The sequence below is a fragment of the Ambystoma mexicanum genome, chromosome 3q, assembly GCF_040938575.1.
Source record: "Ambystoma mexicanum isolate Mex_15411 chromosome 3q, UKY_AmexF1_1, whole genome shotgun sequence".
NCBI classification, from domain to species: Eukaryota; Metazoa; Chordata; class Amphibia; order Caudata; family Ambystomatidae; genus Ambystoma; species Ambystoma mexicanum.
In genome coordinates, this window is record NC_090926.1 from 1,111,621,691 (window position 1) to 1,111,636,289 (window position 14,599).

At 47.1% G+C, this 14,599-nt stretch overlaps 1 protein-coding gene across 1 annotated transcript in view; it reads right to left on the bottom strand.

Moving 5' to 3' along the window:
- The window catches only part of LOC138447652 (neurogenic locus notch homolog protein 3-like), a 536,025-nt gene extending 524,487 nt beyond the window's left edge, over positions 1-11,538 (bottom strand). Inside the window, exon 1 of the mRNA XM_069603876.1 lies at positions 11,345-11,538. Coding sequence (XP_069459977.1) covers positions 11,345-11,408 — 64 coding nt within the window. The 5' untranslated portion in view covers positions 11,409-11,538. The remainder of the gene's footprint in view (positions 1-11,344) is intronic.
- Positions 11,539-14,599: the final 3,061 nt, after the last annotated feature.

Consider the following 14,599-nt stretch of genomic DNA (forward strand, 5'->3'; position numbering starts at 1 on the left):
GCGCGGGGACTTGGCCCACAAATGGATTGAAAGTGTCTGAACCGCCTACTCACCCACACACTTCGACTAAACCAGTAGTTATCAGAGCCAAAGGTAAAACATGCGCAGCCGAGAAAAGGTATACCTCCATCACCTTATGCTATATCTTCCAGGGGGTTGTAAGCTGATAACAGGCGCAATCAGTGGTCGAAGCAGTGGAACTATGTTCCCTGCTGGCATACCCACACTCGCACAAACCCGATCACCACAATCCCTCCCACTTGCAATAGAACCCCCCGAACACATGCACCTGCTGTTCAAGGAAGCGTTCAGTGCAGTGCCCTGAAAGTGCAAGTTTCAATATCTTACTACAATTATTTTAAAACGAAACCATTCCGGAACCGTTTTCTTTTTAAATAAAAGTATACAGTTAAACTTAATTTAAAAAAGTAGAGGAGCACCTCTCCCGCCCACTGGGAGCAACCCAAACAGCAGTAGTACAAAGACTAACAAAGGAATTGCCGATCAAGTTTCTATAAAATAGAGACTTTTAATTAAACAAGAAAATGCAAACGATATCACACTAGAAACATGCAAAGCAGAAAATGCAGGCTTGTGAAAAGGCACCCTGAGCAGGGGTGTTCATGCAATCACATTTGAGGATTTAAAAAAAAAAAAGTCACTATAGTTCTTTCAAATGCACATGGGGAACAAAGCCTCTTCAAATACCAGCCTTCACGCCACTGAGGAAGTTATTCGGTGGCTGGTTGGGGAATAGGGCCAAACCCATGGTGCGATTCATAAGCAGCAGCATGGCGTGATGCAGCTTGGGACAGGCAAGACATATCATTCAGTGCATCTCACAAGCGCTGCGATGCAGGAATCGGGGCCCAGAGCGGTTCTTGGACTTCAGGGCTGCTGGGCAGGCCCAAACCAGGAACAAGGAGAGTCCCTCGAAGAAATGTACCGCCACATACAGGGGATCATTCACCTCCATTTAACAGGAGCTCGGTTCCAGTGTGCCCACCAGAGAGGCAGGGCTTGGTCCACAACAGTTACACTATGGATAGTTAGGATACAGAGCTCTTCTCTGCCTTGTATGCTTTCCCTTAACCTCACTTGCGGAGTGAGGTTATGACAATTATAATTTAGATCAGAATATTAGAAAGCCACCTCTGCTAGCATGAACTTAGCAACAGTCAGGAATGTACAAGTGACATTTTAGCATGCTCTTTAATACCATAGACCTTGTGCTGAGGGAACCCGTCAGCTGCCTCAGCCAAGATGTTTGCACTCTGGAATTTTGGTATGGAGCTTTTATGAAAAGGTGATTATGGTTAGCAAGACCTCCACTTCAGAATAATAATTTGCTGTGCCATTTTACGTTACTAAAAAAAAATCAAAAAAACTATGGCTTTAAACGCATTGGCTGATGGCATCCCACACAAGTAGGAGTTTGAAGATGGCCGAGTGTTGCACGGGGGAACTGGGCTCAGAGTATTTCAAGTCTGAGGTCAAATGACTTTTATGGAATAAAAACATGTCCAATGGTGGTTATTTTTAGGCTAGCAAAAAATACATTTGTAAACCATGCAGATTAATTTCCAGAGCAGACATGTATAGTAATAGAACCCCTTTCAGTGGAACTGCTCTTATCCATAGAGATGCACAGATGGAAGAAGTTGGTAGTTTCAGAGGTATCCAATCCATGCTGTAATATCTGGAGTAATTTTGCTCTGGTGTTTGCAGTTTTTTTTGCGAGTAAATGTATCCAGTACTCTGATTTTTTTGGTGGTTGGGAGTTGTAGAGAGGTTGCAGTGCTCTGTTGAGGATGGCAACAGCCAATGAGGAGGCTACAATAGCCAACACTATGACCGAAATTAGAACACAGATGGCAACATGGCAGAAGATAACTTGCATACTCCCATGAAGAAACCCAGTTTTCTTTTTCTCAGCAGTGACCTGCAAGTTTAGCCCTTAACCCAACAGTACAAAGACAGTGTGACTGCAACCATCAGCAGCAAACATGCGCTCAAACACAATTTTACAACTCTACCAAGCACATTGGGACTTTTGAAATTCAACACCACCAAAAGCAGCCATCCAGGTGATTAGCCAGTTATAACTCGGCCTTGCAGTGATGATCAGGGTATCACGGTTAATCTGTTCAGACCCATTTCCATTATATGAAAAATGGGGGGGTTCCTCTTTGCAAAGGGGACCAGGAAGGGTGCCATCAGGGCAGGTCTATTAACAACCCAACCCACTGAAAGAAAATTAATAATTCTAGGCCGTTGAACAGTTTTCTGTCACAGCTGCTTTTGTTGGTTTAGGTCACCCAACCATTTAGGTTTTCAATGCACCTTCAAAATACTAGGAGGGAAGCTCCCGGGGTTGAACTGTGCTCTGTGCCCATGGAGAAGGCAGAAAGGCGTGCCTGGGATTACTGTTGGCACTTGGTCAGAGAACTTCCTAACCGAGAGAGCTGATCATATGGACAAGGAGGAGTCTCTCCTGTAGACCGGAAACGTGCTTGCAGACGATGGTAAATGGACACCATCCCACTGAAATACAAAAGACCTATTCACCCCTTTCTAAGTAGAGCTGCACTCAGATCTAGGTGTTCTCATGCATTTACGTGCAATACGGTTTACAGAAAAACGTATGCACAAACTATTACAGAAATTTAAAAAACACAGTGGTGCGGGATGGGGTAGGGTAGGGTGGGGAGAGGAAGAGGGGCAGCACCAAATAATTAATAACTTAGTCTTTGCCTTCTTTGTAAAGTTAGACCCTCCCCCTATTATTCCAAAATACATTAATATGTCCCGTAGCGTTCTCCGCGTAGGATGCTTTCTCAACCCATTACCTTCTTAATAGGCAAGAGTGCAAAACCATAATTTCCAATGTTTCAAGCTGGTTAAAAATAAAATTCACTAACGGCAAAGTGTTTATTTTTACTTTCTGAAACACGATAGAAAAAGAAAAACTTCCTTTAATATTTTTGAATACTGAGGTTTAGAGTATTTATACTGATTGGCCCTCATTACAACTCAGGCGGTAAGGGGTTTACGGCGCCGTAAACAGCGCCGACCCTTACCGCCCGAGTACGAGGTCCCTTAGCGCCATGGCGGATTTAACACCTGCTTTTAGCAGGTGTTAAAATCCATGGCGCTAAGGGGCCATGGAGTTAATTACGCCACCGTAATTTACGGTGGCGTAATTAACGCCTTCCCCACTCCCGTTATGCCCTATGGGGCAAGAATGGGGAAGGGTAAATGGGGATTGGGGACTTACCACCCCGCCAAGGGCGGAATGGGGCGGTAAGTCCGCCAACCACCATGGCGTAAGCGTAGTTTACGCCATGGTGGTAAAGTCACGACCCAGGCGGTAACTTACCGCCTGGGTCGTAATGAGGGCCATTGAATAATATATATTCCCCCATATACTTCTTTCAGTGTGGCGCTCTTCAGTTGAGGCCACTCAACCTTAAAAATCGAATTCCGTCAATTCCAGAAAGATCCCCAGTAAAGTGTGAGATGACAAAACAAGTCTTCAAAATTCAAACACATTGGTTAACGGGACCAGGCTCGACTCTACTCTCAGCAGTACCAGAATGGCGTCCATGGTTTCCAATCTAGACTCCATGCCATAGGTGGGGTTGTGGGGGGCAGGGGGAGAGACCTGCTTTTGCTTATAGGGAGAACTTAGCATCCATATAAATCATCAAATCAACGGACGCCCTCATGCTCATTGTAACTTTAGACTTCACTTTGTCGCACAACTTCGAGACAGACATTCTGTGATGTAAATAAATGCCTAAACAATATCATCATTTGACCCTCTCTATAGTAGCATGGTCTCACTGTACTTCTTTGCACTGATAAATAAAACCAACTCTAAGCTCATGCCCTTTATCTTCATGGCACAACTACCTGGACATCTTTCAAGGCACTCACTATGGAAGAACTCACTGCCACCCTAGCATCCCTCAAGGCCACATCATACACAGAGGACATCCTTGCTACCTCCGTTAAAGAGTCTTACGGCTGAATCACTTCTCCCTTACCGGACAATCAACAGCTTCTTAACTTAAGGCAACTTTCTCTCAAGATCAAACAAATCCTTTCGCTTCTCAAGGAACCAGCACTGGACCCCAGACGACCTTAGCGGCTACTACCCCATCGTCCATTCCTAGGTAAAATCCTTGAGAAAGCAGCAGCCACGCATCCAACACATTGAATCCAACATCCTCCTTTAGCCCTATCAAGGGGTCTTCCAACGCAGCTGCAGCACAGAAATGGCTAACATCCTGGATGATGGCCATCCAAGCCTCCTGGACCTCTCATCAGCATTTAATACAGTAGGCCAGCGGACACCAACAATCTACAACACCATATAGGTATCAGTGAGATCATCCTCAGCTGGTTCGAATCCCACCTTGCTAATCACCAGTTCTTACAAATGTATTTCTTCAAAACACCAACTCTACTTATCCCTTGGGGGCCCACAAGGGCCCCATCCTCTGCCCGTAATCATTAGTCTTTACAAGAAACCGCTCTGAACCCTCCTTGCTCCTCACAACAAACACATCCATCAATAGAGACAAAGCTCTACCTCAAGATATCATACATTGAAGACATCCAAAGGCTCATGACCCACCTCACATTGATTGGTCGATGTCCAGTGTGTACCTGAAACTAAATCCCTCCAAGAATGTATTCCTACTGCTGACCAACACCACAGAGCATCCAGGCACCCACATCTGGCTCTCTGCTATGAAAATCATGAACTTAAAACTCCAGCTGGCCACCTGCGCCAACTCCCTTGTATCTGACATTGACACCTCTCGTTCAAACAGCACATAGCAAAGAACAAACAGACTGCTTGGTAGGAACTTTCTCTCGTACGGAAAAACAAGCCCTTCAACGTCAGATCTGCTGTCCATGCCTTGGTATTCTCCAATCTGGATTGTGCCAATGCCCTTTTTGGAGACCTTACAGTGACTACCCTAGCACCCCTCATATGCACCCTGCATGCTGCAGCATGACTCCACAAATTCGACCACATCACCCAGGCCCTCATCGAACTGTACTGGCACCTGCAGCAAGCCAGTATGATCTTCAAATCATCCAGTATCATCTACAAGGCTGGCACCCTAAAGTCCACAAGCTACCTTACCAAAAAAGCTAGCATTTGCGAAGGCCTACGATCCACTAGAAGGATGGACATGTGCAGACCGGAACTCTGCGCTGCAGGATGGAAAGAACCAGAAGGCAGGCCTGCTCTTTTTCGGTATCCCAAGACTCTGACATGGGAAGGCTGTTTCGGACTCACACCCCTGCTTTTACAGTTCAGGAAAGAGATCAAGGAATTTCTTCTCCTTAACACTAAGGGACATACACCTGCAACTCCCCACCCCAAATGGGTCTGGGAGATTGCGACAAGCCTGTTTCTTCCCTGGTTATAGATCCATTGATGCCATAGTCCCCGCCCTCCCCGGTTAGCTCCAGCTCCCATTTTTCTGCTTCCTTCACGGTGTTCTTCTCCTATGATCGTAAAGCACTACATTGCTTTCCGAAGCTAGGTCCGTGCGATCCTCAGTGTTTGTAAACAGCATCTAAAGGGCCATGTCGTCGTCCTTCTGCATATGATGGGAAGCCCAGTATAACAAGGCCATCTGTGCGGGCCAGAGAGGCCATACAGTACTTTTCCAGAGTATGGGGAGCTCAGTAGAACAGGGACATATGCATAAGGCAGAGAGACCGTGTGGTTCTTCCCCAGATTAGGAGGAACGTTTTTGTAACTAGTCTTAAAGCCACATCGACGTCAGAAATATAAAGATTAAATAGGACTAACCTTACTTCTTACTTAAGCCCCTGCTGAGTTGTACCAGTGCTTGCGCAGCTTCCACAGGCACCTAATGTTAAACTCACTAAAAATTCATGTTTTGAAGCAGCATTATTAGTTTTAGCAGTCACGGGTTAAACGCAACCCCTGCGCCCCCCCCCATCCCCCAGGTCGATGCATGTTAAATAATCAACACATGAAATACACGGGCCCGTTGCCACCTATTGAAAGAAGAAACCCTCTACTGGCAACAAAGTAATTTAATTCTAATCACTGCCTGGACAATCAGTTCGGCGTTAAAAGAGACGTGCCCAACGCCTCAGTAGACGCAAATTGTGTTGGTATTGACCATCTAGTGGCCACATTGTAGGCTGCCCCTGTACCTCCACAAACACATCAATCGTGCACTACCTTCGGTTAGCAACTGTTACAAGATCCACCTGTGGTAAGGAGGCGGCTTTGATCATCAGTGAGCATCAGTGTACAGTAGAAATGTGGAGGATAATTTGCAGGTGGACCAGAAGCTTAAAAAAGCACATTGAACAAAACGAACGTTAACAGATATTTTGTATTTAGTCTGATGTTAAACGTATCTACCCAACAGCATGAACACTCCCGTTTTCCATTAAAAGGTGTACGGTTCTAAAGAGCATTTTCAAAAGAGCCAACAGCATCACAAAAGCTCTGAAGTAAGCCTGAAGCATAACCCATGTAACCAAAAAGAAAAGCCGCCTAGTTCAGATGACATGGGAACTGCGTCCCCCAACAATAGTTGCGAGGGTTCGTTATTTGTGAACAATGTTGCAGGGTGAACAATATTGGGATGCAACTAAAACGTGATCTGCTGTGCAAGACTAGCTAAACAGATACATATATTAACAGAGAGTCCATCAAAGGTCTGCATCCCCCTCCCCCCTCGTGCAGACAGAAGCTCCTTCAGTCCAGACAACCCCCTGCAGTTTCCCCCAGCTTTCAATCTCATAGCCAATGGCTTAACCTACACATGGCAACACCCGAGATCCTGCAAGGCAATTGATGGGAACCCATACAGGATCACATTGCCTACAACAAACTGCTTTGAAAGCATCTCTCAGCAGGAGGCATGGCCACTCAAGATTGTTCCTCAGCATGCTTAAATCCTACACTTCCACAAAACGCATTGGAATAAATTACACTTTCTTTCACTATAACAGCGACCCAAACAAGCACCATGAATGAGGAACGTTTCGCCATGCACCAAATATATTGATTTGCTTCATAAATCAGCGCAAAACACAGCCTAATTTAATGACATCAAATAAACCCCCTACGAAATCAGGTGCTGCCATATGCTCGGTCCCTGTGAAAGTCTTGCTCCTGCTCTCGAAAAGTTTAAGAAAAACCACACACACAGCGCCACATCACCGCTACACATCACTCAATGCGAAGAAGCCAGTGCACGTTTTTGTGCAACAAGCATGCCGCCCGACTGTTGCAACAACGTTATGATCTGATCGATTAATATAGCAATGGGTTTACTGTGGAACGAACGAGTGCATGTGAGCTTGTGTGCAAACTTGCAAAACTTTTGTAGCATGTTCTCCTTTTGGGAGGCAGAGGGGTATAAAATGCTATGGCCGGGAAGAAAGCTCAGCTTGCAAAGCCCCCGTCTTGGACGCAAGACAACGCATAGCAACGTATGTTCGAATCCCAGCCTCGCGCGTAGGTATTAATAATTATAAATGTAATTGCCCACAATGGGTAAAAAGATAGCACATAGTTAAGCAGCACTTGTTGGAAGTATGTTCAAACGTGGGAACACTACCACATTCTAGCACGGCCACCTCACCCCCGCCAAGGTTACTAAACTAGGAGACGTAAAACCTTTGTTAGTGCATTTTACAAAAACGAGTTTCTGGTGCAGTTCGTGTTACCAACATAGTATCCGCATGGCGAAGCTCTCCGTACAAACGAGGGTTGCATAAGCCCGACAGAAGGGTCCAACATGAGGACACGTGTACTCCTACAATGAAGAGCACAATGATTAGTCAGGGGAGCTTGCCGTGCTGGGAACAATGGAGCCAAAATGACGAGGCTCATGTTTTAGCTTTGACATCAATCAATACTCTTCTGATCATTAACTCGGCGTCTTCTGGCTGACCAGGTCACATTCTGGCGCCATAGCTTTCTTTTCATTTGGAAGGCTCATGAACAGGATAGAGCCCACTAAATGATACAAGCCCCCGGTGAGGTTTTGTAATTTCTTCTAGAACGACACCGTTTGCTGACATCACGAATAGCAAAGTCCGTGTAAAACAAGATCTGTACGTCGGTGAATTATTTTTTTTGCTTGTTGGGTGCATTTAAATTACAGTAGTAAAATCCAGATGAGATTCGTTTGGGTCCACATTGGAGAGTTGGGGAGTTTGGCAATTGCACACTTTCATGCATCATGGAGCATATAAGGGTCCTCCTTAAGTGTTTAAATGTCATGGAGCACAACATGTCAAAATGGCTAGTCCTAAGAAAAATATACTTCTCAGGCTTGCGCTCTTCAAAAAGCTACACTCAAAATGACCAGTACAGAGTTGCGTTTATGACTCATTCCAGGGAACACTGCTTAAAAACACGGCCCTCTCCTAACGCCAGCCTATCTTCAGAGAGGCGTGCATCTTCCAGAGGGCCCTGCTTATCATGTTCTCCACGTCAGGCTCCCTACACCGAGCCCTCATGAACTAAAGGCCAATCTTGCTCCAGCGTAATTTCCCACACTATACATGACTCACCAGCCACGCCCCGCCCTCACTCTCCACCCCCCACCACGTCCCCCCAGGTAGCTTTCCTGTCACCAGCATCCATTACAAACGCCTTGGTGAATTCTCGAGCCCACTCACATGCAAAGATGCCATGTCCTGCTGCTGAATAATACGCCCACCTGCTGCTTCTTGAGCTAGTATCTTTGTGTAAAAACAATAATTACAAGTTGCGACTGAAAGTTCCTAGGTGCAAGTGTTGTGGTCTAGTGATAGCACCTTGGCTTGCATTCTCCATGCCCAACAAAACGTGCAGACTACTGGAAAATCGTGGCTTTGGCCCTCCACGAACCATATATAAAATTACATACTTTATTTTTTTAAGCCACAAACTTCAACACAAAATGTTTCAAAGAAAATGGAAACACCCTACACATGTCCCGTCATCACATGGACACATAATATAAACATTCATCTTTCAAGAACGTCTAAAATTACTTCTATACAAGTAGATTCTGCCGCTATAAATACATTAATCATCGCCATCATTTGACAAATGTCCGCAACGTTGCGCTAACGCCAATCCAATATCTACATATAGATGGGCGATATGTAGTCTTGTTTACAAACCAATTGTGCACGGAAGGCAGTTAGTCTCCACACACACACACACACACACACTGTCTTTCACATTGTAAAGTGCCAAATAACAATGGTTTACTAAATACCAGGCGACGGCACTCCTATTGGCTACATTCAAAGCTCTGGGTCCAGTCTGGGGGGCCTTGAATAATGCCCCCTCTCCCACTTTGCAGGGCTGTCCTTCACGCCCCTGTCTGTACTCGTTTCCACACGAACCTACATTAAAGACAGAGGGGCCAGGCCACCAGGCTCTGCACACAGTGCCAAGAATACCGAGGGTCTTAGGGGGGGGGGTTGTTTCAGAAAAGGAAAATGCACTTCCATTTGGTGATTACGAAGTTGAGAACTAACCAGAACTCCGTCATCATTTTAGTTGCCCACTTCTTCGAAGATGGGGCCAGACCCTGAACTCTGCATAGAATAGTGTACACACACTACCTAACGGCATAGATAGCATCGCTATAGAGGGACCCAGTATACGTCTACTTTGCACAGAAAGCCACGCAGGCTGCGGGCTCAGGCCTTGCTGCGAGCAGTTACTGTTGCATCGCAGTGAAATAGCTGCTCTGCGCTGGGCACACGTTCTGCAGAAGGCCCTTCAGAGCCACTCATGGTTTATCTAACTCGATAATGTCGAGGCGTGTTAGGAGTCCAGTATTGCGGGGGTGAGGGGTCATCAGTGCAACAGTTGCAGATCCCAGAGGCTGTCTCGATTCCCATAGAGAGGTGTGTGGGGAAGACGTAGCACATTGCAAGAAAAGCGCCCAGAATGACAAAGGGAGGCGAGCCTCCAAGAGACTGACAATATCCCAGACTTGATGCCCCGGGAGAGATCTTTTGTGGGGCGATTACTCCCCCCCCCCAACCCCCACAAAGGCCCAGACCCCCAAATCCAAAGCCATCGAAACGTCAACGAAGCGAAAAGCAAAACGCAACTTGTCATTTTTCATACGAGAGATCAGTTTCCACTTTGCCCCAAATCTGTGAAAATGGCTGCAGGAATGTGCCTGGTTCCCAGCGGTGCAGCCGCCCCTCCCCGCCCCTCTCCCCCTTTATGCAGGAATCTTAGCGCGAGAGGCCGAGATTCCCAGGGAGGGGGATGGGGCCGGGCGGCGCGGCAGGGATTTGCATGCATCTCGGGGAATAACAAGAGATTTGGAGACTTGCAAAGCAACCAGTAAACTGCGAAAGTTTGCAATGCATGCGAACTCCTCTGCTAAGATAGAGGCATCGCCAGGGTGTCAAATGTCTAGTATTGGGGCAAACAAGATTAATGATTTTTTACAGTGTCCTTTAACGAACAAACCAAGAAGAAAGCCGTCTTACTTCAACAAGACACACTTTTGAAAGTCATCGGAGCACTGCCACTGGGAACAGGGGTGCAAGCCGAGCAAAGCCCGTGCACACATGCAGCAGGAAGAACAGGGAAATAAAAGAGACTGCCTGAAACATGGGATGGGAGCATTCACGAGGGCAATAAAAGTACCCGGGGCGTGGGAGCGCAGAAAGCTGCCCAAAGCGGGGTAGGGGGCAAGATGCGAATACAGTGCAACACATAACCACAGTGCTGGGGTGGGCGACTAGGCTTCAAATGTGGTGTACAAGATGAAAACATTACAGTGTTTGTGTGGGTTTTCATTGAACCCCTCATCCCGTAAAACGCGTTTGTAAAGGAGATGACTAAGAGGGTCGGAAAGAAGAGTAGTGAAGTGTGCGTGGTGGGGGGCGGAGGTGGGTGTCATGGAATGGACCACGAGTGCAGATTTATAGACGGCAAAAGTGGGTCAATAGGGCCACATATCGGAGGGGTGTGTGGGGCCAGCAGCAGACGGTCGCTGGAGCAGATGTGTGCAGGAACGCGCAGCCGGGCGCAGGGGCGAGCTCGCGCCGTCCCGGGACCCCGCCAGGCGGCGCCTGGGCTGACCAAGTGGCTCGCGCCACCTTCACTCCCTTAAAAGTTCGGAGCGCGCGCCACACCGGCCTCCGCATCCCAACGGGTGCCCCTGGCCTGGGGGGTGGGGGGGACCAGTAGCGCGCCAACCCCACTACTTCGGGTGACCGGGGCTCCGGCCGCCACTGGGAGAGCGAGAGCCCTCAGAGGGCAGTCTATCCACTCGCTTCTTCCACGGAGCCCCCTTACCGTGCCCGACGTCCGCCAGCAGCACGGTGAGCAGCAGGCTCCAGGCTGCCCGGCGCTGCCCCATATCCAAGTTTACAAATGTCCCGGAGGTCACACATCCATGAACATGCGGAGCGTTCCACTCTTCCGCGCACTCTGCTGCGCTCCCCGTCCCGGGACAGTTCCGCAGAGCGCACTATTTCCTCTGGCAAGAGTGCCGGCTGAACTGATGGAATGCCTGCTCAAAGGGCTCCTTCTGGTGCGCGAGGGTTGCCTCCGCCAATACCAGAGGCGGATCCCTCCGCCGGCCAAACTTCACTTCTGACGCAGAACTAGTGAACTCTAGAAAACAATGGGGAGCAGCCCGTGCGCGCACCAGCAGCCTGCGGACAGTCTCTCTCGAGACGAGTGGGACATCCTTTGGCACTGTGTCTGCTCCTTGGCCTCAAAAGTCCAACAAACTCCATACACCACTACGAGCTAACATCTGTATAACACCAGCAAACTCCGTGTAAGACACCCGAAGTAGGACCAACCGTATAACAGCAGTACTCCAGCCAGCGCTAGGCAACACCAGCACCCTTTAAAAGACACGTCGTCAATCTCTGAATAACACACCAAACTTTTGTATAGCCCTGCTCGGTTTAACCCCGGGGTTATCTGCCAGGGCACAATGAAACCCACATTTTGGCATGGTGTGGCTAACCCTTCAAATGTTGGAAGAGGTGATAACTTCAGAGACGGCGTGGGAGGAGTATCTTATCTGTGTATGGGTATATAACTTTACACATTCTAATTAGACTATTCTAGTGCAACTTCGATGTTACAGGCAGTTAACTCTCCCATTTAAGTCTGCAAGCACCCACTTATGGACTGCTGTGAGAGTGAGTGTTCACCTGTCCCTCTCTTCCCTTCCAATCACTCCCCTGCCATGCAAGTACTAACCCCATATCACGATTTCAATTGCCTGAACGTGAATGCATACAGATGCAGGCTCTAACAGTGAAATGTTTTACTCTAATAATCGCAGGGCTTTGTTAACAGTAAAGCCCAGGATCCGTTTAACATCTGTGTCATGTTCTGTCCGGCCACGGCTCTGTAGACCAGTAAGGTCGAGTCAACATAACTCAAAATCTCCGGTGGCGGGTGCGGGGGCTGAAGCCTGGTCAGCTCAATGTTGTTGCGCCACTAGTCATCTGCATATCACCAGCACCACCTGAAATATACACTGCTACTGGCCTGCATCCTCTTTAAAAACCAAGGATGCTTTGTAACTCCAGCAGCATCTGTAAAAATCAACATCCTCTGTGTAGTACCCGTGCCACGCCACCACCTGTCTACCAGCACACTCTGTGCGTCACCTGTGCCATCTGTGATAATGCTGTTGGCCTAACAACATGTACCCCAGTTTAAACCCAGAACCACCAAAATAGCTCATACACCACAACATCTTCCAACATCCCCTCGAAGGCAACGACTAGCAGGCTCGGCTGAGGGTGTGTGGAGGTACTTTTCAACATGTCGGTTAGGGGTCACCCTTGCTTAGAGCTGAAAACATTCTGAGACACCCGTGGGGTGCATACTTTATGTGGGCAACGATAAGATTAATAGCCGCCAATTATAACAAGACTGCTAGCCTGCAGGGAGCTGACACACTAAATGTCCACTAAAAAGATACAGTTCATTATTTATTTATAGACCTCACAGGAAAGCAATGCATTTTTGGCACACAAACAAATGCACAATTTAACATATATAACAGAGCGGAAGACATGGGTCCTCGACAATGGAGTGAGAGAATGTGATTTGAAGAACAGATGTTGCAGGGGAAGGTGGAAACATGAACCAGGGATGAAGACAGGACAGAATGACATGGGTATGAGTTGATGGAGGAAATGCTAAGTTAAGGGTGGAGTTGTGACGGAAAGTGCTGTAGGGTATGGAGAGAGGTAAGCAGGGTGGTTGAGTAACGTAAAGTGCTAGGAAACAGGTCCTTCAGAAAGGAGGAGGGCTTTGAGGTTGGATTGAAACAGAGGTAGAGTTAGAGTAGTACGGGGAGGGAGAGGAAGAGCATTCCAGAGTAGGGGAGCAAGGAGTAGGAGAGAGCAAAAATGAGAGGGAGCGCAGGGGGCTCGAGTAGTGGCAAGGAGGTGAGTTGAGGCTGATCGTAATGATAAGTGATTAGATTTATTTCTTATAAAGCGCTACACGCCCGCAGGCCTCGCAGTGCTACACAAAACAGCGACTTACAAACATAACACAAATCTTAACAACAAACTTAAAGGGAGCGTCAAGTGTAACATAATCACAGAGGACCCCAGTAAAAGTCATACAAGCAAGCAGTTATATTTCAAAACTAGCCAACTACCAGTCTTAGATTCGAGGAACCTGTCGGGCAGATATTGACATATATTTAAAAAATAAGGGAGATTACATTTCCACACCCCACTAATACACAATCCCTTTTCTTTTTGGTACACCATTCCTCTTTCTATCCTATGAACATTTTTCAGATCAAAACATTTGGCAACCACTGATCTTGTTGTTTGGCAAAGCCATGCCAATACCTTATTTCGTAGGGCTTCTCTTGGCTCCTTCCCACATGGCTTCTCTTGTTGGTAATAATAAAATTCCTATGGTCCGTAACAAGGTCTCTAATAGATTTATCCTTGGGCATTGTCATATGAGATTTCCTTATTTGAAAGCTTCGTGTGTTAGCTGGTTAAGATCCGATATTCGTGGGCCAGTGAAAGTGCACCGAACTAGGCTCTAGGCCAGCCGAGGATGCAATATTAAAGGTCTGTAGTTGCTCCACTGTTGTTGAGGGGTTTATGTTATGTTAAAATGGATAACACGCACATCCACCCAAAAGCATCTTGGCGCGAAGACAGGACACAGTGGACAAGCCACTGTACAGCTAAAGTAGATAGCCTAGAACAGAAGGCTTTCTAAGAAGTCGACGACAAAGGAGATGGTTCTCAGTATGTCTCAAAGATACAGGTAGCCTGTTCTAGAGTTTGGCGGTGGGGACTCATAACGCTCTACCACCTACCTTAGAGAGACAAAATTTAGGTATCCACTAGGGATGCTTTTTTTCAGAGCGAAGCAAGCAACCTGACATGTAGTGATGAAATTCACTTTGCAGATAATCAGCTCCTAGGTGATAGAGAGCTATGTGAACTACACACAGGGACTTAAATTCAATCCTTTGGGCTACAGGGAGCCAATGCAAGGAAAAGAGCACACTGCTAATGTGAGATCAATAGGGAATGGACA